Source organism: Rhipicephalus sanguineus, chromosome 5 (genome assembly GCF_013339695.2).
Source record: "Rhipicephalus sanguineus isolate Rsan-2018 chromosome 5, BIME_Rsan_1.4, whole genome shotgun sequence".
NCBI lineage: Eukaryota > Metazoa > Arthropoda > Arachnida > Ixodida > Ixodidae > Rhipicephalus > Rhipicephalus sanguineus.
This window is the reverse complement of record NC_051180.1, coordinates 199,332,793-199,358,501: the sequence shown is the minus strand read 5'-3', so window position 1 is coordinate 199,358,501 and position 25,709 is coordinate 199,332,793. Positions and strand designations below refer to the sequence as shown.

Sequence of the window (25,709 nt, the reverse complement as noted above, 5' to 3'; positions counted from 1 at the left end):
CACGTGTGCAGTGGGCGATATCCAGACCCAGGTATCGCCATGTTTAAGTTGCGGAGTACTTTAGGGGCACATGTCGTAGCCTGGCGTCACGCAAGCAAAACACAAGCTTACATACTTAATGTGTACTGATGGCCTAGTTGGTGAGCCATGATATTTAATGAGGCGGCGCACAAAAGAACAAAATCACGCACACATAAAATGACACAAACACAAGCGCTTGTGTTTCTGTCATTTTATGTGTGCGTGATTTTGTTCTTTTGTGCGCTGCCTCATCAAATATCGAAGCTTACATAAACCGATAAATCATTGCATAGCCATGCATAGTATAAGCAAGGGGGTGGGAAAGAGAAGTGAAGGTTAGAAGGAGTGATGTGAGGAGGAGGGGAGAAGGTAAAGCTTGCAATAGTCATGTCAATGGCAAGTGCGGGTCAAGAGGAGGGGCAAGCATAACCGCCTATAGTATAGTATAGCAAGGAGCTGGAAAAGGGAAGAGTGAGAAGAAGGGAAAGGAGGAGGGGACGGGGTGCCACTCCATTACAAATGAAGGTTTCCCGCATATGTGAACTATGGTTTCATAATTTGTTCTCTGATCTTACTGTCGTGCGTCTCATTGTCCAATTACATCACATCCTGCCTGGTCCTTAACCTTGTCTCGTGTTTCTTTGCTATCCTCCAATTTGCTGTCTTTGTTCCCTGATCTTGCTGTTACGCATATCATCGTCCAATTAAATTTCATATATTAAAAGACGCCGTACGAAGTGTTAGACAGACAATGCCATTTATTGTGCCATTTAATGTGCATATACACAAAATATCACAACGCTGAGCGAACCAACTTTTCTGCTGGCTAACATAAAAATGCCAGTGCGTGGTATAACATTTGTACAAAAGGTCATTGGGGTTTTAATTATTGCTCTAAATGTGCTGCACTGAAAAACAACGGCACATACTTCTTCCACGAAAAGATCTTCTTTGCGTCAGAATCCTCCAGACCACTGGCATCCTATGCATAAACGAACGTACAAATTATACAATGTATGCCACAATGTATCGGATATTCATGTTACGCACATATGTATATGCAATACACAAACGCCGTAGGAAAAAAGGTGTAAAATTCTGTATGCTCGTCTTCCTCTATTTGCGGAACCTGAATACATCTTAAGATTTGACTGAGAAGCTGAGATGAGCTGCAGTTTTTTACCCCGTCTTTATCAAATCTTCACAGCTGGGGACGAAGATATACCGCACACGGAGCTCTGCTTTTTACAGGAGTAAGCATTGGGGCACCTTACCTCTCTCAAGGATTTGGGCCAAATCGAGCTTGATTTCTCGTGATGTCCTAGAAGTCTCGGCAGATTATCCCTCTCTTTCCTCTGCAGAGTTTATGCCGGAAAGCTCCCCGTTCATTGCGACCGGTATGCTGGGTGCACCTTTGCAGAGATCCAATTTGGCGAGTCTCTTTAGCACGAAGTTCTCAAAGTCAAACCATGGCATAGACATTCACAAAGTACAGCTTTGGAACTTGTAGGCCAGGGAGGATTTCAAGTCCCTTCCTGGTTCAGAAATTAAACAGGCAAAAAAGACGAAACTCACGGATATAGTGCTGTATGTGTGCGTCTTTCTGTGTGTTCCATCGCTTTTGCGCTGTTTCATCTTTCTTAGCCAACTCGTCCAAGCATCCATTTTAGCTTCCTTCCTGGTGGCGATATTAGTTTTGAACTTGGTAAACGCACGCCAGATAGATGCATGTTCTGCTTTCAGTGCTTCGAGTTCTTTTAGGTAAGACCAATAGCATAACTTTTGTTCACGGTACCTTGTACAAAAAAATAAGTATATACTAATTGCGAAACTTTAAGTAGTTAGACCTAAGCAGCTGCTAAAGTCTGCTGCTCACTCCTCTCGGGGAAGAGGACATTCTGGGCGACGAAGTTTGCAATGACTTGTGTAGCACTGACAATTGGGCGAGTTGGTACAGATGCATGGCTTCAGAACGGCGCAACAAGGAAGACGAAAGATCACACGAACACAAGCGCCGACTCACAACTAAAGTTTATTCCATATCACAAACAGATATATACACACACGTGGCTACACACAACGCAAGAAAACAAAAAGAACAACCAAAAGCCAAAGCACGTTAGTCATTCAGGTACAAGATTTCTTTATCCTGTAGCGCAATTGAGGGACAGCTGATACAAGACTGTTTTTTTTTTAAATGTTCCATGCCTCGATTATTTCCCGAGTCGTCTTATCATGATGCCTTGAAATAATGCTAGCGAGGCTAAACTGCGGCGCGCAGCCGCACTTCTGACAGTGGTGAGAAATGTGCGAAAAACTATCACAACGTAGGTTGGCCGCATGTTCCCTTAATCTCACGTTAACACATCGGCCCGTCTGGCCTACATAAGCAGAGCCGCAAGACAACGGCAGACTGTAAACCACATTCGTGGCACAATTGATAGCCGGATTTTTGTGCTTGACACCACAACCTTCTTTCTTTTCTTGTTTGGCCCCTGCCTGTCTCTCTACACGTTCGCAAATAGCCCCTAATTTGTTTGGTACCGATAAAACCACTTCTACCCCATATCTACCTGCGACGTTTTTCAAACCATGGGACAAGGCATGAACGTACGGTACAACTGCAACACATTTCTTGTTTTTCTTTTCGATTTGTTCTTTTTTTGCTTCCCTGCCCTCACCTTGTTTTACTGCTCGAATTAACTTTTCACAAGTACGTGTCAAAACATGATCCGGGAACCCCGCACTTTTTAACCTACCCACCTGTCTTGACACACTCTCATTTATTCTATGAAGTCACGTCTTATTGATAGCTGACCGTAGAACAGAGCCAGCAATGCCATCTTTCACAACTTTTCAATGGCCAGACGAATAGCGCAAAATTTCTTTTTTAGAACGTGGCCAAAACTCCCAACAAATGTGATCATGAGAGGCGGACAACATCAAATGAAAAAACCGCAGCTCTTTCTGCTGAGGAACCTCATACCTGAATTTTAGACCCTTGCCAACCCTCTTGAAAACGTCAAGTACGTCACCCAAAGTTCAAGAGCTTTTACTTTCATCTACGATTACAAGATAGTCATCTGCAGAACCTAAAAATTTTTTTTTACACCACACCCACCAAGATCTTCTTCAATATCTCCATCAATGCAACCCAAAAATATATTGCTCAGAACCGGGGCAATCCTCGACCCGATACAAATACCCTCTTGTGATAACCGGCTAGTCCTGGGCCATGCCGGTCACCGGACCAAATCACGCACACGTACGTTGGCGGGTTCCACACATGACTGGCTGGTCACGTGCGTCGTATTTATTTCATTGCAACATCGACGCCCCCGGGCGCCGGAACGGCAAACTAATCTTATCACATCCCTCCCCCCTTTATTATCGGATGCAAACAATTTGTTTAAGGTGAGTAGCGCGATACTGGTCTTCGAATTCTGGTACTTCGGCGCAGGACAGGAGTACTGGGTGCTGTGACAGCAAGTTCCGTTTCCCTCGCCACGTCTTCCCTGGTATCTTGCCTAGACTCGGTGTCGTGAAGGCGATCCGGAGTTAGCTGCCTCTGACCCACGTCCAAGCTTGGAGCAAGACCTGTAGCTACTGGGCTGCCTGACTCTTGGTTGTCTGCACTTAGTTCCTCAGGGGGCTGGCGGATGTGATCCAGATGTCGAGTTAAACGCCGTCCGTCCTCCAGTAGAACATCCATGGACGAAGTGCGTTGTTCGGTGACGACTGCAGGGAGCCACGCAGGACCTGGACGGGAGTTCCTTGCGAACACCTGGTCGCCAGGGTGACCCAAAACCCTGGATCTTGTTCCTTGGTCGCATCTGATTTTCTGCTTAAGCTGCTTCTGTAGCACCTTAGTCCTGAGGTCTGGGTGTAGCAGGTCCAACGCAGTCCTCAGCTTCCGCCCCAACAGCTCCGACGGACAGCAACCCGTGACCTCGTGAGACGTTGACCTGTAAGTCAGGAGCATGGGGGCAATTTGAGTGCGAATATCTCCAGGGCCAGCCTTCCGCAACTTGTTTTTTACAGTCTGCGCTGCCCGCTCTGCAGCACCGTTTGACGCTGGATGATACGGCGGCACCAGCATTCGCCTCACCCCGTTTTTCTTGAGGAATGTGGAGTAGAGCTGACTGGTAAATGCTGGCCCATTATCTGACACGACTACCTCTGGAAGGCCTTGGTTTGCGAGCATAATTCGCATGCAGGAAATAGTTGCTTCAGCCGAGGGTGTGGAGACCGGGAACACTTCAGTCCACTTTGAGAACGCATCGACTGCGATAAAAAAATAGGTGTTCCTGCAAGGGCCGGCATAGTCCACATGCAGCCGTGACCACGGTTTCTCCGGGAACGGCCAGGGCATGACAGGCACTGGTCGTGACACTCTTTGATGCTCCTGGCAAACACGGCACCTTTGAATGGTTATCGCTATGTCGTTATCCAAGCTAGGCCACCACACATGGCTACGCGCAACTGCCTTCATTTTGGACAGTCTTGGATGACTCTCATGCAGCAACTGGAGGACTTCCCTTTGTAAGGATTTTGGAACAATGACTCTGTTACCCCACAATAGACAGTTCCCTTGCACACTCATCTCATGAAAGCGCGTCTCGTAGGGTCTTCCCTCTGACCCTAGGTTTATAAGGCAGCCTGACCACAACGGTGCTCTTACTTGCGACAGCACCGGGTCTCTGGAGGTAGCTGCCGCAACAGCATTTGACGACAGCACCCCTGGGTATACTCCTTCCAGCATTAAAACTTGCAGAGGTAGCCGGCTTAACCCATCGGCATGTGCAATTTGTGAACCCGGCCTATACTTCAGGTCGTAACTGTACCCCGACAGCAGCAAGGCCCACCTTAGCACTCTCGGAGAACATGATTTGGGAACTGGTTTGTCTGCTGCGAGCAGGCCGAGCAGCGGTTTGTGATCTGTGACGGCCTCGAAATGCCCGCCCCATAAGTACTGCCTGAACTTTGTAACGCCAAATACAAGGCTCAATGCCTCCTTATCTAATTGGCTGTAGTTTTTCTCCGCGGTTGCCAGGCTGCGGGAGGCAAAACCAATGGGGCGCTCTACTCCAGATGACTCTCGTTGCGCCAGTACTGCTCCAATACCGAAGGGAGAGGCATCAGTGACAAGCACAGTTGGCTTTCCTGGGTCAAAGTGTGCCAATATAGCCGCAGAGGCCAATAGCTCCTTGCTTCTCCGAAGTGCCTGCTCTTCATCTGTTTCCCAGCGCCACGGTGTTCCAGACGCCAACAAACTATTGAGTGGCTGTAACACCAGAAAGGTTTGGCAAAAACCTTCTGTAAAAATTAACCAACCCGAGGTAACTCTGAAGTTCCTTGACCGCTCGGGGTGCGGGGGCTTCCAGCACTGCTTCAGTCTTAGCCGGGTTTGGACGCAGCCCAGCCGCACTAATGATATGGCCCAAGTGCTGGACTTCTGGTTTCAAGAATTCGCATTTGGATAACTTCAGTCGCAGTCCCGCGGTTTTCAGGCGATCCAACACTCGGCCCAAATTCTCCCAATGCTCTTTGTCACTGGTTCCTGTGACCAGAATATCGTCAAAGTACACTACGACATGGTCAAGGTCGTGCAAAAGATTTTCCATCTCTCGCTGAAATATAGCCGGAGCTGATGAAACCCCGAACGGCAGCCTTGTGAATCGGTATAACCCCCTCGGAGTGTTAATGGTGACTAGCTCTTGGCACTCCTCATCGAGTGGGACCTGCTGGTAGGCGTCTTGCAAGTCAAGCTTTGTGAACTTCTTGCCCCCTGTAAGCCGCGCAAAACGTTCCTCAGTCCTAGGAATAGGTTAGGACTCGACGACTATCACCGGGTTTATGGTAGTCTTAACCCCTTAAGTGCTTTATTTTTTTGAAAATTTCCCAACCAAAACTGCCTATTTTTTTTATTGCTGATTTCAAATCTTATTGTACTAAAAAGCAGCTTGTCGATGTTGAAAAAATATTTGTGCCACATACTTAGTCAAATCAAAACATGGAAGAATGCAAGGGGGCCTGTTGCAGCTCCTGCACCAAAAGCGAGTTTCCTTTCTCAATGTTTTCCCGTTTTCTCCTCGCTTCCGAGAGCAAGCGAAGCACATTTGAAGAAACTGCTGAATATATTCCATAAGGTCATCTGGCAATGACAAGTTGAAAGTCTTGCCTGGAATGGCCAAGAATGGAAAGCGAGGAGGCTTCACAGGAGGATTGTCCGCATCAAGCAGGATCCACTGGCGAGCACTCGCGATGTTCGCTTCCGAGCTGTTTTCATAATCACCGGAGGAGATGCTCAATTCACGACCTTCGCTGTCTTCACTTCCGGACACAAGATAAACATCTGTATCCGAATGATCATCACTCGAAGAAGATGACGAAAACGAGAAGCCTCTTTTTCGTGTTGACGAGCCAGTTATGCATGGGTGGCCGCCACCGCAAGCCATCTTTTCATACAAAAACCGCGCTCTTTCCGCAGGAGAAAAATAAATTGCCAAGTAAATGCTGCCATCTGGTGGATTACACGCAATCTAAGCTGTAGAAGAGCGCCTCTTGTCCTGAACGCTAGAGGGGAGTACCTATTCCGCTAGGACGAGCTCTGCTCGTCCAAAGCAGTTTGGGGACAGTTTGGGCAGGACGAGCTCTGCTCGTCCAAAGCAGTTAAGGGGTTAAAATCGCCGCAGACCCGAACCCGACCGTCGCGCTTCAATACAGCAACGATGGGCGCGGCCCACTGAGAAGTTTTCACCGCTTTAATAACGCCTTCCCGTTCCATCCTCTGTAGTTGTTCAAAAACCCGATCACGCAAAGCAAATGGTATCGGACGTGCCTTGACAAAACGCGGCTTCGCGCCCTTTTGTACGGATATAGAAGCTGCAACGCCGTGAAACGTGCCAAGCTGCTCCGAAAAAACTTGGTGACATTGGCTTACCAGGTCTTCCGTAGACTTCACGACGTTGACTCCCTCCGTCTGAGCGATGCCTAGCTTGACGGCCTTCATCCAGCTTCGTCCAAACAGCGTAGGACACGCCCCTTTCACGACAAATAGTGGTAGCTGGCGCTCCTTGTCGCCAAGTTTGACCATTGCTTCCAGCTTTGCCTGGACGCGTTTCATGTCGCCGAAAATACTTCTCAGCTGCACACTCGATGGCTCCAACGGCACCGACGGAAAAAGCTCGGCGAACTTGCCTTCTTCAATGGTCGACACACTTGCGCCGGTGTCCAACTCCATATCGAGCGTTACGTAGTTAACTTCAACCGCTATGCGCATTGGCTCCGAACTAGCTGTGTGAAGCGTCCACAAGTCGAAAACTTCGGGCTCTTCAGCAGAGACAGGCAGCTCGCCCAGGTTGTTCACGCGACTAGACCGGCTGCGACTAGACTGACTGCGGTCGAAATTTGTACTCCCCGGCTGAACTTTGCAAACTCTTGCAAGGTGCCCTTTTTGACGGCAGTTGGGACAGATCGTGCTGCCGTGCCTACACCAACGCGTAGAATGACCTCCCCCGCAACGAAAGCAACAGCTATCATTTTTCCCCGAGGCGACAACGTTGGCTTGCTCCGGAGCTTCGTCAGATAGTAGCTGTGCTTGCCGACAGCTCAATGCGCGTGAATCTTTACGCGCAGCTTCCATAGCTACGACGGTGTCGTTCGCAGTTTCGAAAGTTAAACACGTCGTTTCCAGCAGCCGTGTTTGCATGATTACGTCATTGATTCCGCTGACTATCTGGTCGCGCAACATGCGCTCTCGAAATGTTGCGAAATTGCTGTCTTCGGCTAATTTCTTCAACGAGGCAATGTAGTCACTTACGGTCTCCCCCTCTTTTCGATGCCTCGAGAAAAACTTGAAACTTGCCACTACTTCTGATACGCGAGGGGCGTAGTGCTTGCCAAGTGTGGTAAAAATTTCGGTCAGTCCTGCTGGGGCGGGCCTGCTTGGTGCTGGGAGGCCTCGTAGCAGAGAATAAGTCTCTGGACCGCAGCATGTCAAAAATACAGCTGTCTGCTTGTCGCTCGGGATGTCGTTCGCGATGAAGTACAGCTCGGCCCGCTCACGGTATTCCGCCCATTCCGATGTACTCGGGTCGAACGAATCCAGCTTCCCGACGACAGGCATGACGACGTGTGATTGTGCCGTGCCCGTCCGGTTCGTCAGTCGACCTCGTCGCCACTTGTGATAACCGGGTAGTCCTGGGCCATGCTGGTCACCGGACCGAATCACACACACGTACGTTGGCGGGTTCCACACATGACTGGCTGCACCGTATTTATTTCATTGCAACATCGACGCCCCCGGGCGCTGGAACGGCAAACTAATCTTATCACACCTCTCTTTGCAAGTACACTTACCCTCAAAACCTATAACAGTGGATCTTAAATAACAGCTTAATAATTCTAGGAAGGAACTGACAGACACACAGCACTTATTGACAAATTCGCACTCATCATTGTACCAATCAAAGCATCTTTGCACACATCCTATCAATTCCCTCTGCGGTATGGAATAATATAAATCTTCTGCATCAGTACTAAACATACAGAATTTTCCTGGTTTGCAGTTTTTCAAGTAATGCACAACTTTCTCTGAATTAGACACCATGAACGGATCCTGAACGGTTCCTCAGTAGAACGAGCTGCGGTTTCTTGATTTGATGTTGTCCGCCTCTCATGATCACATTTGTTGGGAGTTTTGGCCACGTTCTAAAAAAGAAATTTTGAGCTATTCGTCTGGCCATTGAAAAATTGTGAAAGATGGCATTGTTGGCTCTGTTCTACGGTCAGCTATCAATAAGACGTGACTTCATAGAATAAATGAGAGTGTGTCAAGACAGGTGGGTAGGTTAAAAAGTGCGGGGTTCCCGGATCATGTTTTGACACCTACTTTTGAAAAGTTAATTCGAGCAGTAAAACAAGGTGAGGGCAGGGAAGCAAAAAGAGAACAAATCGAAAAGAAAAATAAGAAATGTGCTGCAGTTGTACCGTACGTTCATGCCTTGTCCCATGGTTTGAAAAACGTCGCAGGTAGATATGGGGTAGAAGTGGTTTTTTCGGTACCAAACAAATTAGGGGCTATTTGCGAACGTGTAGAGAGACAGGCAGGGGCCAAACAAGAAAAGAAAGAAGGTTGTGGTGTCAAGCACAAAAATCCGGCTATCAGTTGTGCCACGAATGTGGTTTACAGTCTGCCGTTGTCTTGCGGCTCTGCTTATGTAGGCCAGACGGGCCGATGTGTTAACGTGAGATTAAGGGAACATGCGGCCAACCTACGTTGTGATAGTTTTTCGCACATTTCTCACCACTGTCAGAAGTGCGGCTGCGCGCCTCAGTTTAGCCTCACTAGCATTATTTCAAGGCATCATGATAAGACGACTCGGGAAATAATCGAGGCATGGAACATTTAAAAAAAACAGTCTTGTATCAGCTGTCCCTCAATTGCGCTACAGGATAAAGAAATCTTGTACCTGAATGGTTAACGTGCTTTGGCTTTTGGTTGTTCTTTTTGTTTTCTTGCGTTGTGTGTAGCCACGTGTGTGTATATATCTGTTTGTGATATGGAATAAACTTTAGTTGTGAGTCGGCGCTTGTGTTCGTGTGATCTTTCGTCTTTTCGTCTTCCTTGTTGCGCTGTTCTGAAGCCATGCAATGACTTGTGTAGTTTGCCTAAACAGACAGGGCGTGCGAACACGGACACGAGAGAAATGAAGACACCACAAACGCCGACTAAAAGCTGAAGACGCGCAAGGCAGCGGAATAGAAGGTAGACGCAAAACCTTATCTGCACTTGCCCAGGCGAGAAGCGATACCTATCAATCCGACACGCGTGGTTCTCTACGTGAGGGATAACTGTTCAGGCACTTGATTACTTATTTATGCAAGTTATTCAGCGGTTGGCTCACGCATGCGCTGCCACTGTATGCCAGACCTCCACCATTAGACGCGTTGCTTCATTCCTGTGCCTGTACAAAACTGCACATTCATCGAACTTTGGCGTGTACTTACACTCTCGACAATGTAAAGATAGATTAGAAGGTGCACCTTCAATTGGCGAAATCTTATGGTTCATTAGTAGAGGCCGAATTTTTAGGCACTAATAAAGCGCTTTTAAGGCGCCAAAAATAGGCAGGTAAAACAACTTTGAGGCCTCCAATATTGTAAATATAGGCGCAATAAATTTTTACATAGATGCAAGGAATTTCAAAAGAAGACGTGTGCGGCCTCTATTTATGACAGGAAAACAAGAACGAATGCTGTTTAGGGTGGTACACGGGCACCAACATTTGAACGCAGCCGTGCAACTGTTCCTTGTCCGTCACGCTTTGTCAGCATGGTGAGCCAAGTTTCCACTATCGAATCAACGCACTCCTGTGTGCCTGTCTTTTCGGCATGACTATAAAGGTTAGAACAGGAGCAGACATCCAGATCGTTAAAGACCAGAAGGAATAGAGCCAGTTTTTCCCCTCTCGGTGAACACCTTAAAAAGTAAATTACAAACTAAAGAAAAGCCACGTGCACATCACATTTTACTCTCTTCTTTTTCTTTCATCTAGCGGCTGTTTCCGGGAGTTGGTTGAACCCCATAAAGTTCCGAACAGTCAATGTTGCGCGGTAACATCAATAACGGGCTCAAACTTTACCGGAAAGCGAAACTTGATATTATATAGTGCTCATATAGGCGCCAGTTGAAAATATGCATTTATATGCACTATAAAAACACTCTAAAAGTCCTGCTTACCCTCTGATTCATGCTCATATATCAAAATGGCGTGGAACAAAATAGGCATTTGCCTAAAATCCCGTCTCTATGCATCATTAGTATCTGGTTACCTCAGCGACCCCTCTGTCTGCATAGAAGTGGCCACAGCCAAACGGAATCTTATACGCCACACCTGTACGACATTCGGTAATTTTGTCGGTGTGTATTGCGAAACAAATTTCAGTCTGCTTCTTGTCTATCGCCCGCTCATTCTCTGCACGGCGGTACATATGTCACCTATCTTGCAGAAGGGTAGTTGGTATAGATTCATTATGGAAACTTGGCAGCGCCAACAAACCGGACACAGAAGGATCGGGACACTAACAAGCGTTTGTTTGTGTCCCATTTGCTCTGCCAAGTGTCCATAGTAGACGTAGCTAGCTTATTGGCAGCCGTAAAAACAACATGAACGTCGTATCTACCTCTCACTTTCTTTAGCCTGTGAGATAGGCAATGAATGTCAGGAATACCTACGACATGCTTGTTTGTAGATGGCATGCTGTGTTATTCACGATGGTCAACCCATCTGCTAGTGTAGGAAAAGATAGGACGTGAGGACGTACGCCCCGTACCGCTTTCACCGGAGCACACGAAATGACCTGCTCTGAAATGCATATCAGATGAAAATACTTGTCCAAATTGTGGGAAGTGCCAAATGCTCGCCACGATCTTTCTTGTCGCGGTGTGAAAGGTTATATTTCAGTTCCGTGTCCGCGCATCAACGATGCTTTGCGAAATTCTGTGCGTGCTAAAGAAAACTGCATGAACTGGAATTGTCGTATGAAATGTGTGGAGATCCGAGGTGCATCCGAAGCCTCTGCGCGGGCATCTCATTGTTTCTGCTAATCCCATAGAGTTAATATACTGACTCTAGAGGAAAAGTTCGCCATAGTGCCCATGCATTGAAACCTGTAACCGCATGGGTTCCGTCATGATGGAACAAAACGAACGTTGCCAGATCCTGAGACGCTCGCTATATTGGACGGTATTAATCAGTTTTAATCTACCAATCTAAGCCAGCTACGCGCTGTTCGCGCTATGTCAGGGAACGTCTGCTGTGTTTTGATGCGTGAAGCCGTGTGTTAGTGTAGCGTTGTCTGTGCAGCTGGCTCGATTGATAACAGTTAAAACTTCCACCCGTTTGTGCATGGTTTTTACTAGGCACGCCCTACCAATAATGCATAACGAATAGAGTTCCTCCGTTTCCTGGCACAAGGGTCACTCAACGGATTCGCAGCTCGAAGCAAAGAGAGTAGTGCTTCGACTTGCAAAGACGAGACACCTGGATCCACATTCTTTTGAGCTCATTGCTGCCGTACTTCAGCGCAGAGAGCCATAAAGCAGAAAAATGTCGATTGCAGCATGCAGCGGCGAATGTGACTGAGGCGTCACCCGAAAGCTTCAATCAAAACTAAAGTTACACGGCACACGAAGTTATATCGCCGTACGTGGCAGCAGAAAGCGCACACGACGGGACACCATGACAACTACGATATACACGACGTAAACGAAGTTTCTGGGGCTTTAGCAACTGGCGCAATCGGCCGCGAGCACACACTCTCGAGTGTTGGTGTTGATACGGTGGCGCCATCTAGTAAACCAGCCTGCAAACGCTCCTCTCCGCGCACAGTAAATTGCATAGCCATTTTATTCTGTTTTAAAAGTATTCAAAATAACCATCAAATAATATCCGCATGTTTTTCATTGTGCAGATGTTTCTTTAGTATTGATATGGAGAGTATTGTGAGCGTTCTATACCGCTAATTTTGGCGCATCTTTAAAGTAATGTGATGGCAACAATGACAACGTTCCAAGATGTCAGCATATGTCAGCGTTAACTGTCGGGACGAAGAAAGGACACAAACCACGGCGCTGACTAACAACCAAATGTGTTTTATTCTTCCAGTCCGCATGCATATACAGTGAAACCTCGGTGATACGAATCTCACGGGACCACCAAAAATATTCGTATCATCCGAAATTCGTATCAACAGAAAGCATGGAAAATTAGCATGCGACAAAAGAAAGCTGGCGTACATTTTCATTTATTGCTTTTCAGGGCCGCAGCAACGTCACGAAGAACCCTGAATGATTGTCAGTTAAGATTTAGATGTCGGCAATCATACCAGCACTTGTAAATATACGGCCCGTACGCGCGTATTTGTTTAATGAACCAGGTTCGTTGTGATCCGCGACAGCAGTAGCCCCTTCCAAATTTTAGTATGCTTCTTTGCATGACACCGGAGTACTGCAGCGAAAGTATTGAAAGAATTGCTTTGACGCGATGGATCAAGGCCACAAAATTACAGAACCACGGTCCTGTGTTATGATTTTGTTATTGCGGAGGTGTTGGGCATGTTTTTTGGGAGATTTCCGGCTGTCCCTGCACAAGTGTGGCCTCACCAGTCGCGCATGTTGACATTGTGAGCCATGACTACTTCGCCAAGACCATCCTCGCCTTCTTCGGTCCTTGTCCACCTCTCATAGGATTTCTGATGCGCGAGGCAGGTACGTGTAAACACAGTGCAATGACAGCAGCCCGCGTCGACATGTAAAAAAAAGCATGGCGCTAATGTCCTCTGTAATCTAAACGCGAAGGCACACGGAGGCACATAAGAGCCTCAAAGATTCACACACACAGTCTGGGAGGCCGTGACGCGTCTCTGAAGGTTTATTCTGACCGTAAGAAAAGTGTTTTTCTTACACTGTAATTCTGACGATTTGGCGGTGCGGCGCGCATGCCCACGCTTGCGTTCCCGCGGTCGCACGTGCTTGGCGCGTCTTCCTCGACAGCGTGGACAGCACCGCTTCGTACCTGGGCGGTAGCGTACGTTCGTATCAGTCGTCGATGGGTGAAAATCGGTTCGTAACAACCGTACTCCATTACACTGCAGGCCGATGGGCAGGGACCAACAAAAATTCGTATCACCCCGAAATTCGTATGAGCTGTGATCGTATCACCGAGGTTTCACTGTACTCCGCCACAATCTCAAGAAATCAGAAAAGCAAAGAAACAAAGACAAAGATGATTTGCCTGCGCAGAGGCCAAAAAATCCTCAATCGGACAGAGAATTTAACTCCTTCGGAAGGAGGGAGATCGAGGGGAGGCTGACACATGCCTCTCCGCCGTTATATATATGGTACGCTTCAGAAATGACACACGCCCGTTCATCGCGGTACTTTGACAGGAATATAGAATCTTTAAAAGATGGCTGGCAACCACATTCATTACAGTGAAGAGGCAGTTGACTATCTCTGGCTTGTTTACAGACGTTGTTCGCATGCTCGCGCATGCGATCGCAAGAAAGAGGTATCTTGTACACCAACACTATCACAGCATTCAACATACTTCTGGCGATGCTTCTTGCTACATCTTTTTGTCCTCGTCTCTCGATTTACTTGCTGACACAGGCTACCAAGCTTATTTCTGGCAGAAAACAACAATCTAACACCTTCTCTGCTGACCACTTTCATAAGATTATGTGCCACCTTGTGCACATAAGGAATCACCACTACTTTTTTCTGCGGGTGTGTCACTGATTGAACAGCTGATGAGCACTTGCTTTTAAAACCAGATACGAGGCTTTCTGCGATGCTCGTCAAAAGCGTTCTTGGGAAACCTGCAAGCCTCAGGCGTGCTACTTGAGAAGAAAAACTCGCTCTTGAGAAGGACCTCTCAAGCGCCGCCTTCATGCAAGCCCTTGCAATACCGCGCTTGACAATTTTTGAATGCGCAGAAGAAAAAGGGAGAAGGCTCTTTTGAGACCTAGGCGCATAACCCCAACGTACATGGCTGTTTGAGAACGAAAGTTCCAAGTCCAGGAAGCGGAAATTTTGACGTGTTCCTCACGGAAATAAGTCCATTTGAACTGACCACTGAGCATCATTCAGACAATAGGCTACGCTTCTTTGTCTTGGAACTTTCGTTCTGAAACAGCCATGTATGTTGGGGTTCTCAAACAGCCATGTATGTTGCAGCCGGCCTACGGTGCCCTCGGCACCCTCGGCGGGTGTGTTTACCTTTGTGCTAGCTCCAGTTCCGTACGCTAAGTTAAAGAACGGTGCCTGGTGCTCGTGCGTGGTCGTACTACACCGAGCCACACTTGGCGGAGGCCCACGCATACGGAGGTTTGCCCTAGCTCTCGCGACCAGGCCCTGTTATCATTGCGGGAGTGCGCAGCATAGCCGCTCGGGATCTTTTCCCAAGCGGTGTGTCAAAGCGACCATTGCCAGCTGCGACGTGCTCGCGGTTCCCCACCGTCCGGAAGCCCTTTTGCTTCCCCGCGTACCAGGAGCGGACGTTCCGCTGTGTGTTGGGCTGCCGCCAAAGGCAAACAAAGTGCTTGTGTTGTTAGGTCGAACATTGGGTATTTCGCCGCGCGGCGCTCGACGCCTTTGCTAGCTGAGCGCGCGAGGAGCGGTGCGCTACACGAGTGCAGGCGACGGCGGACGCGGCCTTGTGGCTCGCTGAGCCTGAACCCGCGGCCGTCAGGACTGCAGTGAGTATCGAGGCTACCACAAATGAACAGCACTCCGAGGTATGTACCGAGCATGCCCAACGAATTCGCCTTAATAATAGCTCAGGTCACGAGCGAGTAACGCCATCGTTGCCGCACGGGACCGCATGTTTAACGTGACGATGGTCTGAACATGGTGCACCGTTTACATTACTTGTGCGGTGAGCAACGCGGAGTTCCTTCTTCAGTGGAACGCAAGCACGCCTTTGGGGCATTCAGCGTCATCCCACTGGGTCACAGTTATGCAGTCAAACTGTCATGCAGAGACTTTAGCCGTGCCCAGTATGCTTTTCTCGGTTGTTGCAGGTTCGATCCGCAGCTAGAAACATGAATCTCGAAAAGAAAGCACGCGCATCCACACTCAACGTCGTATTCTTAGACGCGAAAATTCGTCGAACAACGCCGTTCGGACGATGCAGGTGAAGTTTATTTGGCAACACAGCCGTGCAGATTGTGGCCACGACTGCACCTTTCGTCACATTAACCCTTTCGCTTCCGCTCGATGAGCCTGTTGGTGGCATACTGCGCTCCATAAAATCCACAGTAGGTTGCGCTGCATGCATCACATCAAAAAATTATGCTTTTATTTGAAGATCTCAACACTACTGTACATTACACTCAGATTGACCTACGAGCGTAAAAAGGCCTTAAAGCACGAGCTAGGGGACGTAAAGGGCAACTCACTCCTCGCGAGTTCGCAGCATCATCTTCATTGTCCCTGTCACTCTCGGTACTTCCACAGCCTTCTACGTCCAGTGAAAAATCGTCGTATTCAAGATGGTTGCTTTAAACATCACCGTTAAGAGCAATGTGAACAATTTCCTCTTGGGAGAGCCCTCGACTTCACGTCATCATGTTTACAATGAGAGAAACGTGTCCCCTCTCAAAACTGTGGGCAAGTACCTTCATCTGGTGTCAACAAGCCCAAACAACAAGACAGCCGCATGGCGTGTGTTGCCACCTATCAACGATGTACAGAAACAAACGATTTCAAGGCAGCCAGCGCTTCGCCAGATGTAAAAGCAACACACAGGTAATGAAGGACAACGTAGAGACTTGGACTGCTGGGGTCCATAACTGGGATGTGAACAGATTCAGTCGGTCAATCAAGTTTTATGTACATCGGAATGAATGCTGCTGCGGCCAGCATTGACTTAGCGGTGCAGCAAGTACTTGGTCATAGTTCGCGGTAGCAGTGGAGCGAACACAGCCCCGAATGACTGAATAGTTACTCACACGATTCATAACGGCACTTTTCTGACAAAAGATGTTATTTTAAAGTGCCGCCTATTTGCTACAAAGGTCCTGTTATTGTTCACGCGCTCGACTCCCCACACAAAATGTTATGGTTCTCATGCACTACGAAAACACCGGCAGACGCTATGCACAAGCAAAACAGAGTGAGTTTCAACAGAAAAGAACTGAAAAGAGCCGACAATAACACCTCTCTAGTGGTGAATTCCATTGGCGGATTCGGAGTGGCCTACGAACTCTACGCCGGAGCACTCCACTCCGGTAGAGAGCAATCTAAGAAAATCTGCCAATGGAACACAAGCGCCCTCGCCAGAGCAAACGGTAGGGGGCGCTAGCGCACATCTGCTTACTACCGAGGGTAAGCGAATACAAGTACCTTGGTATGAGTAAATGAGAGTGATAGATACATGGAGGTGCAGGAAAAAGCCTCGGCAGCGAAATGAAAGAGGAATGCTGCAATAATGAAGCACAGAGTGTTGTGGGGATGCAATAGGTACGAGGTGCTTCGAGGTCTCTGGAAAGGTGTGATGATTCCGGGGCTTACTTTTGGGAACTCAGTGGTGTGCATGAGGGCAGAGGTGCAATCGGGAATGGATGTAAATCAAAGGACTGTGGGACGGCTCGCGTTGGGTACTCACGGGAAGACGACAAATGAGGCTGTAAAGGGTGATATGGGATGGGCAGCTTTTGAGGCGAGGCAAGCTCAGAGCAAAACAAGGCTCGAAGAAAGGCTAAGAAATATGAAGGAGAGTAGAGGGGCAGTGAAGGTGTTCCGTTATTTGTATAGGAAGAGCGTGGACACAGAGTGGAGAAAAAGAACTAGGAGGCTCACTAGTAAATATACGGCTGGTAGTGTAAGCTATATGTCAACAAAGAGCGTTAAGCGAAAAGTCGGAGAGGCGGAGAGGATTTACTGGACGGCAGCTATGGAGAAAAAACCGGCTCTGAGTAACTGCCGAAAGGGCAAAAATGAAATAAGGAGGGAGGCATTTTACGATAATTCAAGGGGAAGCGCTTTACTGTTTGAAGCGAGATCGGGTTGTCTTAGAACGGGTAGTTATAAAGCGAGATTCAGTAAAGAAGAAGAACAATGCACGTGCTGCGGGGAAGATCAGGAAACGGCGGAGCATGTTCTGATTGAATGTGGAGACATCCACCCAGGTGCGCGTGTGGGCACAAGCCTACATGAAGCCTTGAGTTTTAGGGACAGCAATGGAAAGCTGAACACACCCTCGATTGAAATAAGTAAGAGACGGTTAGAGTATTGGTGGCAGAAAATTAAAGAGAAAGGACAAAAATCAATATTTTAAAAAAATAAGGACATTCTGCCGTAATGGGCAGAGAACTGGGCTGAGCATTTACGTTTTTTTTTTTCTGTAGTAAGATAGATTTTATCGAAGTAGAGGCATTAGGCCAACATAAAAAAAGAAAAAGGAAAAAGATTTTCTTGTCGAGCCTGGTGGCACACTTGTCACCGCCCCGTTATAAAGGGGACGCTCATGGCATCCATCCGTCCATTCGCAAGCGCCCACATTCCTCGCGGTTCGCGCAGTTTTCGCCTTCACGGGCGCGAGCGGAGAGAACAGGCGCGGTCGGACAGCGCATTTCATCGCACACGCGGTACGCCACGCTCTGCGCACGCGCGGGGAGTTTGCGACTTTCGGTCGAATCCGCCGTTTTTCGCGGGGAGAGCTGCTCCAAATCTGCCAATGAAGCATACAGGGAGCACTCTCAATCCGCCAATGGAACTTGCTCCGAATGGAGCAGAAAAACTGCTACCGGAAGTGCTCTGCCAATGGAATGCAGCATACCCCACGTGGCTACAGAAAATTTTGCGGAGCTGAAATGCACTGAGGGCCATCATTGGTGGCATGACCTGCGCAGGGTTATTCACCACGTATTTTCACGAAAACGTCGCGTCTCGCATAAAAAGAATCTGATTTATCTCGCAACGGAGGACACCGGTTGTTCACTGATGCACGAAACATGCAAAGTCACAGTGTTTCTGTCTTGCCAGCACATGCAAACAATTAAGGGAATGGCTGCAGTTTGTCCTCTCCTAACCCTCCTCCAGAGGGTTCTCAGATTCACTTGGTGGCGTGACAGTTTATGAGCATTGCGAATTGTTTTTTGCAGCCATGCTCGGTTTTAAGAAAACGGGCTTCTTCAAACGTTCAGTGACAGTGGCCACTGCCACACGAGCATAGCCAACATCTAAAAGCAGTGTGCCGGAACGGAACGAAAACCAAAAACGAAAAAAAAAAAAGACGATATTTTTGACCTGAATGAAAACGTAACCGAAACGTTATCTATTGTTTCGTTCCGGAGTGGAACCGAATTTTTTTTTAATCGTTTTTCCGTTCACGAAAAGACTTGGCAGTCCGAAATAACTGAGGTCATGCAACGTGAGCAGTTATGCATATCTCAGGGTACAGTGTTAGCGCCTACCTCAGGCAGGATTTTCAAACCAACGGTATGTTGAAATTGTGCGAAAAACGAAAACAGAGGCAACCAGAGATGTTTATATTGTCACGTGGTCGTGACGAGGACGAAGACTCCAGCAGAACTCGGCAATGCGTAGCTCTTTATTTGGCTGAACTTGTGGCCGAGAAACGGAAAGTCGAACTGCACGCAAGGCACGCTGTATAGCGGCGAACGGAGCGTCGGCCGTCGATAATCTGCCCTGCGGTTAGGTGCGTCGGTGTTTATACATGCAGCATCGAACATTCGAGCCTTATCGCTGGTGGCCGCGTTAGTTCGAGAATAATCTCAACTGTTCGCGTTTGCGCGCTCAAGCTTACAAGAAGGTTCTGAGACAATCTGGAAGGTTCCCAGACATCAGGGCGCGGTTTGCGCAAGGCGGCGGCTACGCGTTCAACGGACTAGTTACACGAAATGACAAAAAGAAGCGCGCGTGGCAATATTGAAGCCAGTGGACTTTTGCGCGCCTGTCACGCAGGCCAGCGTGCAGAGGGCATTGTCGGCACTAAAGTTTGTTACAGCGAGAGCTGTTAAAAGATCACAAGAGCCGATTTTGACGCCATAGCTATCCGCCGCGGTTACGGTGTCCGTAACCGCTATCGCGTGAAATAAGAAAAAAAATTCGGCAGATCCCGCGCCTTGTGGCAATCGGCTTCATGCGAAGCAGTCAGCGAGCGCTGATCCAAGAGTTACGAGGTCGATCGACGTGTTTTTGTAAGCGTAGTAGTAGTGTGCACATCGTGGCCTTATCAGGCACGTCAACTACACTGGCTGAAAGGGTAACTTAGGAGCACAGACGTGAGTATTATTGAATAGGAATGCCAATTTAACGTTTATTAGACTTCTGTGAAAGCGGAGCAAATACTTTAACCACAATTGACGTTAACGCAGCATTACGCCCGTATCATAGGAGTACATATGTAATGTTCGTTGCTTTTTTATAAAATTACATATCCAGCACCACAACCACAATCGACGTTGCACCGACATTACGCCTGCATAGGCTGTTTTTCCAAACCAGTTTATAGACCTGGCGTTGCTCTGTGGTAGGATACCTGATTTCCACGCAGAATGCTTGGGCTCGATTGCTGCTGAGATCCTAATTTTTGTTCTTTCCTTTCGGGGGGGGGGGGGGTCGGGTCAACGCTGCCGATATCGGTATTTCTTAACGCTCTCGCATTTAAACTACCAATTTCTGTTCTCGCTGTTCCTGGGAACATACAAACTGCCGATCACCTGTGGTGCATACCCTCTTACCGTTGCCCGTGATATAGCGGTATGTGCCACACGTATCTGGAGGAAAGGGTTTAACGATGTACGCGACAGGGTTTTGACGTTATTCATGTAATGACCAGACAGTCATTCGCCAAACCATCTTACCCTCCCATGCCAATTTTGGTCTACGCCAAGCTAAGGGGGCGATCACGATCGAGAGCAGCCACACGTAGGCGGCTAGAGATAGATAGACAGATAGACAGATAGATAGATAGATAGATAGATAGATAGATAGATAGATAGATAGATAGATAGATAGATAGATAGATAGATAGATAGATAGATAGATAGATAGATAGATAGATAGATAGATAGATAGATAGATAGATAGATAGATAGATAGATAGATAGATAGATAGATAGATAGATAGATAGATAGATAGATAGAAACGCTCAAATCTCGGGTTCGCTAAGACATGCTCCGCATCTAAAATGAAATGAGAAACAATTTTCTAGGATCGGATGGGATTTTAAGCCGCGCCCTCAGTCAAATATTTCACCACAGTGCCAGGCAGGTGCTTGTAACTTCTTCGCAAAAATACCCTATACAGGCGTCATGTCGGCCAGGGAATCGTGTTAACATTTAATACAGCGTGGCAGAAGAGTAAAATAACAACCTGGCGTTCACACAATGCGAATTGCACAACGAGTATGTCGTTGAATGCTTCCAACCGGTTGCAACGGGCTCAGCCATAATTCTTCATAGTCATCAGCCACAGCACAAAGTGCACATAATGTCTTACAGATGTCTAGCGGGTACCATGATTCTCCTATGAATGACGAAAAATGGCATAGTGGCTGCTTCGCTACTTCATAAAAATTACGGTGATTTATGAGGTAGTGGGTACCGTGCATATGCACTTGTATTAGTTGCCCCAAGATAGTCTACAACGGCCTCTAGAAGGGCCGCTCTTCCAGCTTTCGCTGTGACTGTGCTGCGTGTTCCGCGCAGGCCTGGCTATCTTTTTTATCAGAACAGCGGTCTCACACATCAGAGAGTACAATCAATGGCATGCTGCTTCTGAGATCGTGCTCACTTCCTTGACACAAAGCGTTGAGGCCGCTGAAAAATCGTAGTTGACTTTTGAGGAAGTGAATACTTTGACTTTGAAGGGTATACTGGTTCGTTCTAGTTCGTAGGAATTCGTGGTACAGTTACTTCCGCTCCTCTGAAGAACATGGGAAGAACGTCTTTTCTTCCTGTGCCACTTTATAAGAGGAGGGCAAGTAACTACATCACATATCCAATGTTTTTTTATGATTACCTTAACTTCAAATTTTTGCATAAAAAAAACCGTTACGGAACATTTTTTTTTGTTCCGGAACAGAAACGGAACGGTACTTGAGGTGGAACGAAACTAAAACCGAAGCGAAAAACGTTTCGTTCCGACACCCTGTCTAAAAGACACGTAGCCTATGCGTTAAAGCTGGCACTCATTTTGTGCTCACACGACTAGGTGAGAGAAGGCATGACATGACAACCAATAAAAGTGGCATTCCCTTACCTAAAATAGCGCACGCGTGAGCCAACCGTTGCATAACTTGCATAAAGAAGAAATCAAAAGCCTAAACTCTTATCTCTCACGTAGGCTACCACGTGTGCCGTATCGACAAGTATCGCTTCTTGCCTGAGCATGCGCAGATAATGTTTTGTGTCTACCTTCTTTTCCACAGCTGTGTGCCTTTTCAGTAGTTAGTCAGCGTTTGTGGTGTCTTCACTTCTCTCTTGTGTCCGTACATGCCATCCCTGTTTTTTTAACGTACCTACCACCTAGCTGAGCTCTCTGTTATCCTTGCTTAAGAAGTCATCTCTATGAATGTGGACGCAGGTAGCGAAAAGGTTAATAGTATGAACATCAGTAGCCTTTGCTGTCAGGCAGTTGGTGATGAATAGTTCATAGGTGAAGAGACACAAGGAAGACACAGGACACTGACTTCAACTAACCTAGTTCAAGTCAGAGCTCTGTCCTGTGTCTCCTTCGTGTCTCGTTACGTGTGCGCTGTTTCACCTATGAATTAATGTTACGATCGTGCACATCTATGCCCAGGTACGTGTTGCAAAACATATGTCTACGGAAACTTCTTCGCAGATAAATAGTGATGGTGACAGACCGGCGGGCGACGAGTTGTATGACATTCCCGTAGGCGCCACGACCACAGATCTACCGGCCGGAGTCCTCTACAGGGTGAGAGCCCTGTGCTTCTTCACTGGCGCCCCTCACAATGTGTTTTGTTGCAGGTCCGTGCTACATACAAGTACACAGCCGAAGATGTGGACGAGCTAAACTTCGAAAGCGGCGAGATCATCCGAGTTATCGAGTACGATGACCCCGAAGAGCAGGTGAGCGATGGCAGCAGTAGGTTGCACCTGTTCCTCAACGTTCGCATTCACTGTGCAGGAGGAAGGCTGGCTGATGGGCATCAAAGAGTCGACGGGCGAAAAGGGCCTTTTCCCAGCGAACTTCACACGGCCAATTTGAGGCTCGAGTGGGACGCCCTATGATCGGCGTCGCATCTCTTCTTCGTTGCCTTGAATCTTCACGCGGCCGGCTTAGGGAGTGCTCTGGCGTTCGCTACATCGTACTCTGCTTGGTGGAAGCGCCCATTGTAGCAATAGCGACAGGGCACAATCTGACGGCGCATTTAATCGAGTAGGAAACTAGCAGCAATCCGTGTGTTCTTCCCACTGAAAACACAACGGCCTTTCTCATTTTTCGGTGATTAACCAGTAAACTGGCTGTCCTGGACTGTTCATCCAAGCCCTGCGTACATCCACTGGGTCGTGTGCACACCTCTTCCCCGTAATTGGCCCTTATATCGCTTTGCCCCCAGAGAGCACATGTCCTGGGCTTGAACCATCTGTCCTGATCTATCTTGAGATATGACTCTCGTCTTTCCATGCGGTGTGGATGAGCTTCACAGAGTAGTACTGTAGTCGCATTTCCTAATTTTTTCATGATATATAGAACCTTGGAAACCTCACATCGTTGCTTATTTATTCCCGTCTTGAAGACCAGAAAACTTCATTGAGTTCGTTTGTGCCTTATCTCCGTAGTTCTTGATGCATCCAAATTATTCTTTGCTTCGTCTGGAGGCAAAAAATCTTCCCTGTAGATAACCATTATCTGTGAAGCGCCACTAATGTAAGAGTTGCCTTATCCGTACGAGGCAGCTTTCTCGTGTGACGATCCCAGTCTTCCGTCCAGAGGGGCCATACTATTTTCGGCTCCAGTCTTTTGACACGTTTGCTGGGTGTCCACGCTCTGCTCCAAGTGCCAAGTTCGCAGGTGCTGCCCGTTATGCAGCTTTTCCCCCCAATAGCCCTTTTCGCCTTGCTGCGGTTGAGATATGCTCGTTGCTAGTGTTAGCGACAGCATTATTCTATCAGCATCTTTTACTCACTGCCAAAATTGCACAAGCCATTGTCAACTGGCGGAGAGGGAGACTCCCTGGCAGCCTTCAATTCTTGTGCATGAGAAGGTCCTTTTGTCTTCCTAATAAATAGTGCAAGTTCTGATCAGAATGATGCGGATATCGCGTCAGCTGTGACAGTGTAAGTTTGATTTACGGCCGATGGAAAGTGCGCCTTCACTGCTTAGTCAAATTTACACCATTTTGTTACAGGTTCTCTCAGTAGAGTGGCCAAATTACGGTACAGTTTTTCAGTAATAGAAGCTTAGGCTTCTCTGTTTCTTGTAGACTACGAAAAGATTATGCCACCGTGTTAATGAACCCATACTACATCTGCGTTCCATTAGACTACATCTTTGCGTCCATGCGTTATTCATTTTTCTTTTGTCTGCCTGTTTCTTTTTCCGTATGGCCCTATGCCCGTATCTCATTTCAAGTACTTTCTTTTAGTTCGGTAAATAAGAATTAATTTGCATTCAAAACACTAAGCACCTCACCCTGTATGTTAATCATGTCACCAGGCTTGCTTTGTCTGTGGCAATGTATTTTTTTCCTTGCTACTTGCAATGTAACATGGAGATCTGATATTGTCTAATGTATAGTAAAGAAATGGATTCCCATTGTTTTCTGACTGTCTTCATTCTTACAATGTGTGCATGCGTGCCATGGTTTTCTGCAAACTACCTTAGGAGCTCCAGTTCGTAAAATTCGATGCTGCAGCTGACTGGACGTTATAGCGCAACAAAGAACGAGAAGGTGGTGCCTTTTCCACACAGAACTTGCAATATTGCAAGTTCTGTGCAATAACCCCCACCCCCCCGCCCCTTTAAAAAAAATCACAGCATATCCACGGAGTGAATGATGATGAGTGGGCGAAGCTGCGGAGGTTCATCGGTAAACCGTGAATTCTGCCCAGTACATCATCACCGACGTGAGATCGGGCGCGTTTATACTAAAGGTTCGATGAGAGTTATGACGACTTGCAGCTCACTTTAATTTTAAATGTACGCTGTGAATTTTCAGTGTTTAAGAACGCACAGGAGAAATCGCACACACGCGCTACCTTGGAGGTCAAAATCCAGTGCCTATATATACGGGGTGGTCAATGAACGGTTGTGCAGCGCGAGCGGTCGGTTTTTTCCATGGTTTTTTTCAATCAAGACGCTGCCTGCGTCGGCGCCGCTGCGCCGCGAGGCAATATAGGGGGGGGGGGATCGTAGGAGAGGAGAGGGCGATACATATCACGTACTGTCGCAGCGCATTGTCTTTAAGGAGCCTTCATGTGTGCACGCCCCCTCCGTTTTTAAAACTGGTTACACACCACTACGACGGGGACGAACGGGTGCCGTTATAAGGAGCTTCGCCCCTAAAAAGACATACAGGCCTGGCCTTCCGAAAAAATCACAGCATATCCACGGAGTGAATGATGATGAGTGGGCGAAGCTGCGGAGGTTCATCGGTAAACCGTGAATTCTGCCCAGTACATCATCACCGACGTGAGATCGGGCGCGTTTATACTAAAGGTTCGATGAGAGTTATGACGACTTGCAGCTGACTTTAATTTTACATGTACGCTGTGAATTTTCATTGTTTAGAAAACCATTGCTTTAGAAAACATCTGGCGTCTTTTGTTAAGCAGCTGGCGTCTTTTCGTTTTGCTTTAGAAACATCTGGCGTCTTTTCGTTTTGTTTTTAGAAAACATCTGGCGCCTTTCGTTGGTTTATTTCATCAATCAACGGCGTTTTGAACAAAATTTTTATTGTTTAATCACGCACAGGAGAAATCTCACTAGGCACTACCTTGGAGGTAAACAATGGCTGCTAATATGAATGAGAGACAGAAGAAGTCGGCTTTTAGCTAACACTTACACTTCTACTTCTACTAACGTTTCCTACTGGAACATGCCAATGGCTGCTAATGGGGAATGAGAGACAGAAGAATTCGGCTTTTAGTTAACGCGCACGCTGCGAATTTTTTATTGTTC

The 25,709-nt window shown here is 47.5% G+C and overlaps 1 protein-coding gene across 5 annotated transcripts in view; it reads left to right on the top strand.

Annotated features, from left to right (window-relative positions):
- LOC119394569 (amphiphysin) overlaps positions 1-24,345 on the top strand; it is a 669,247-nt gene extending 644,902 nt beyond the window's left edge. For all 5 annotated transcript variants that reach the window (XM_049415832.1, XM_049415833.1, XM_049415834.1 and 2 more), the window contains 3 exons: positions 22,404-22,499; positions 22,553-22,654; positions 22,713-24,345. In XM_049415832.1, coding sequence (XP_049271789.1) covers positions 22,404-22,499; positions 22,553-22,654; positions 22,713-22,793 — 279 coding nt within the window. In that variant the 3' untranslated portion in view covers positions 22,794-24,345. The remainder of the gene's footprint in view (positions 1-22,403; positions 22,500-22,552; positions 22,655-22,712) is intronic.
- Positions 24,346-25,709: the final 1,364 nt, after the last annotated feature.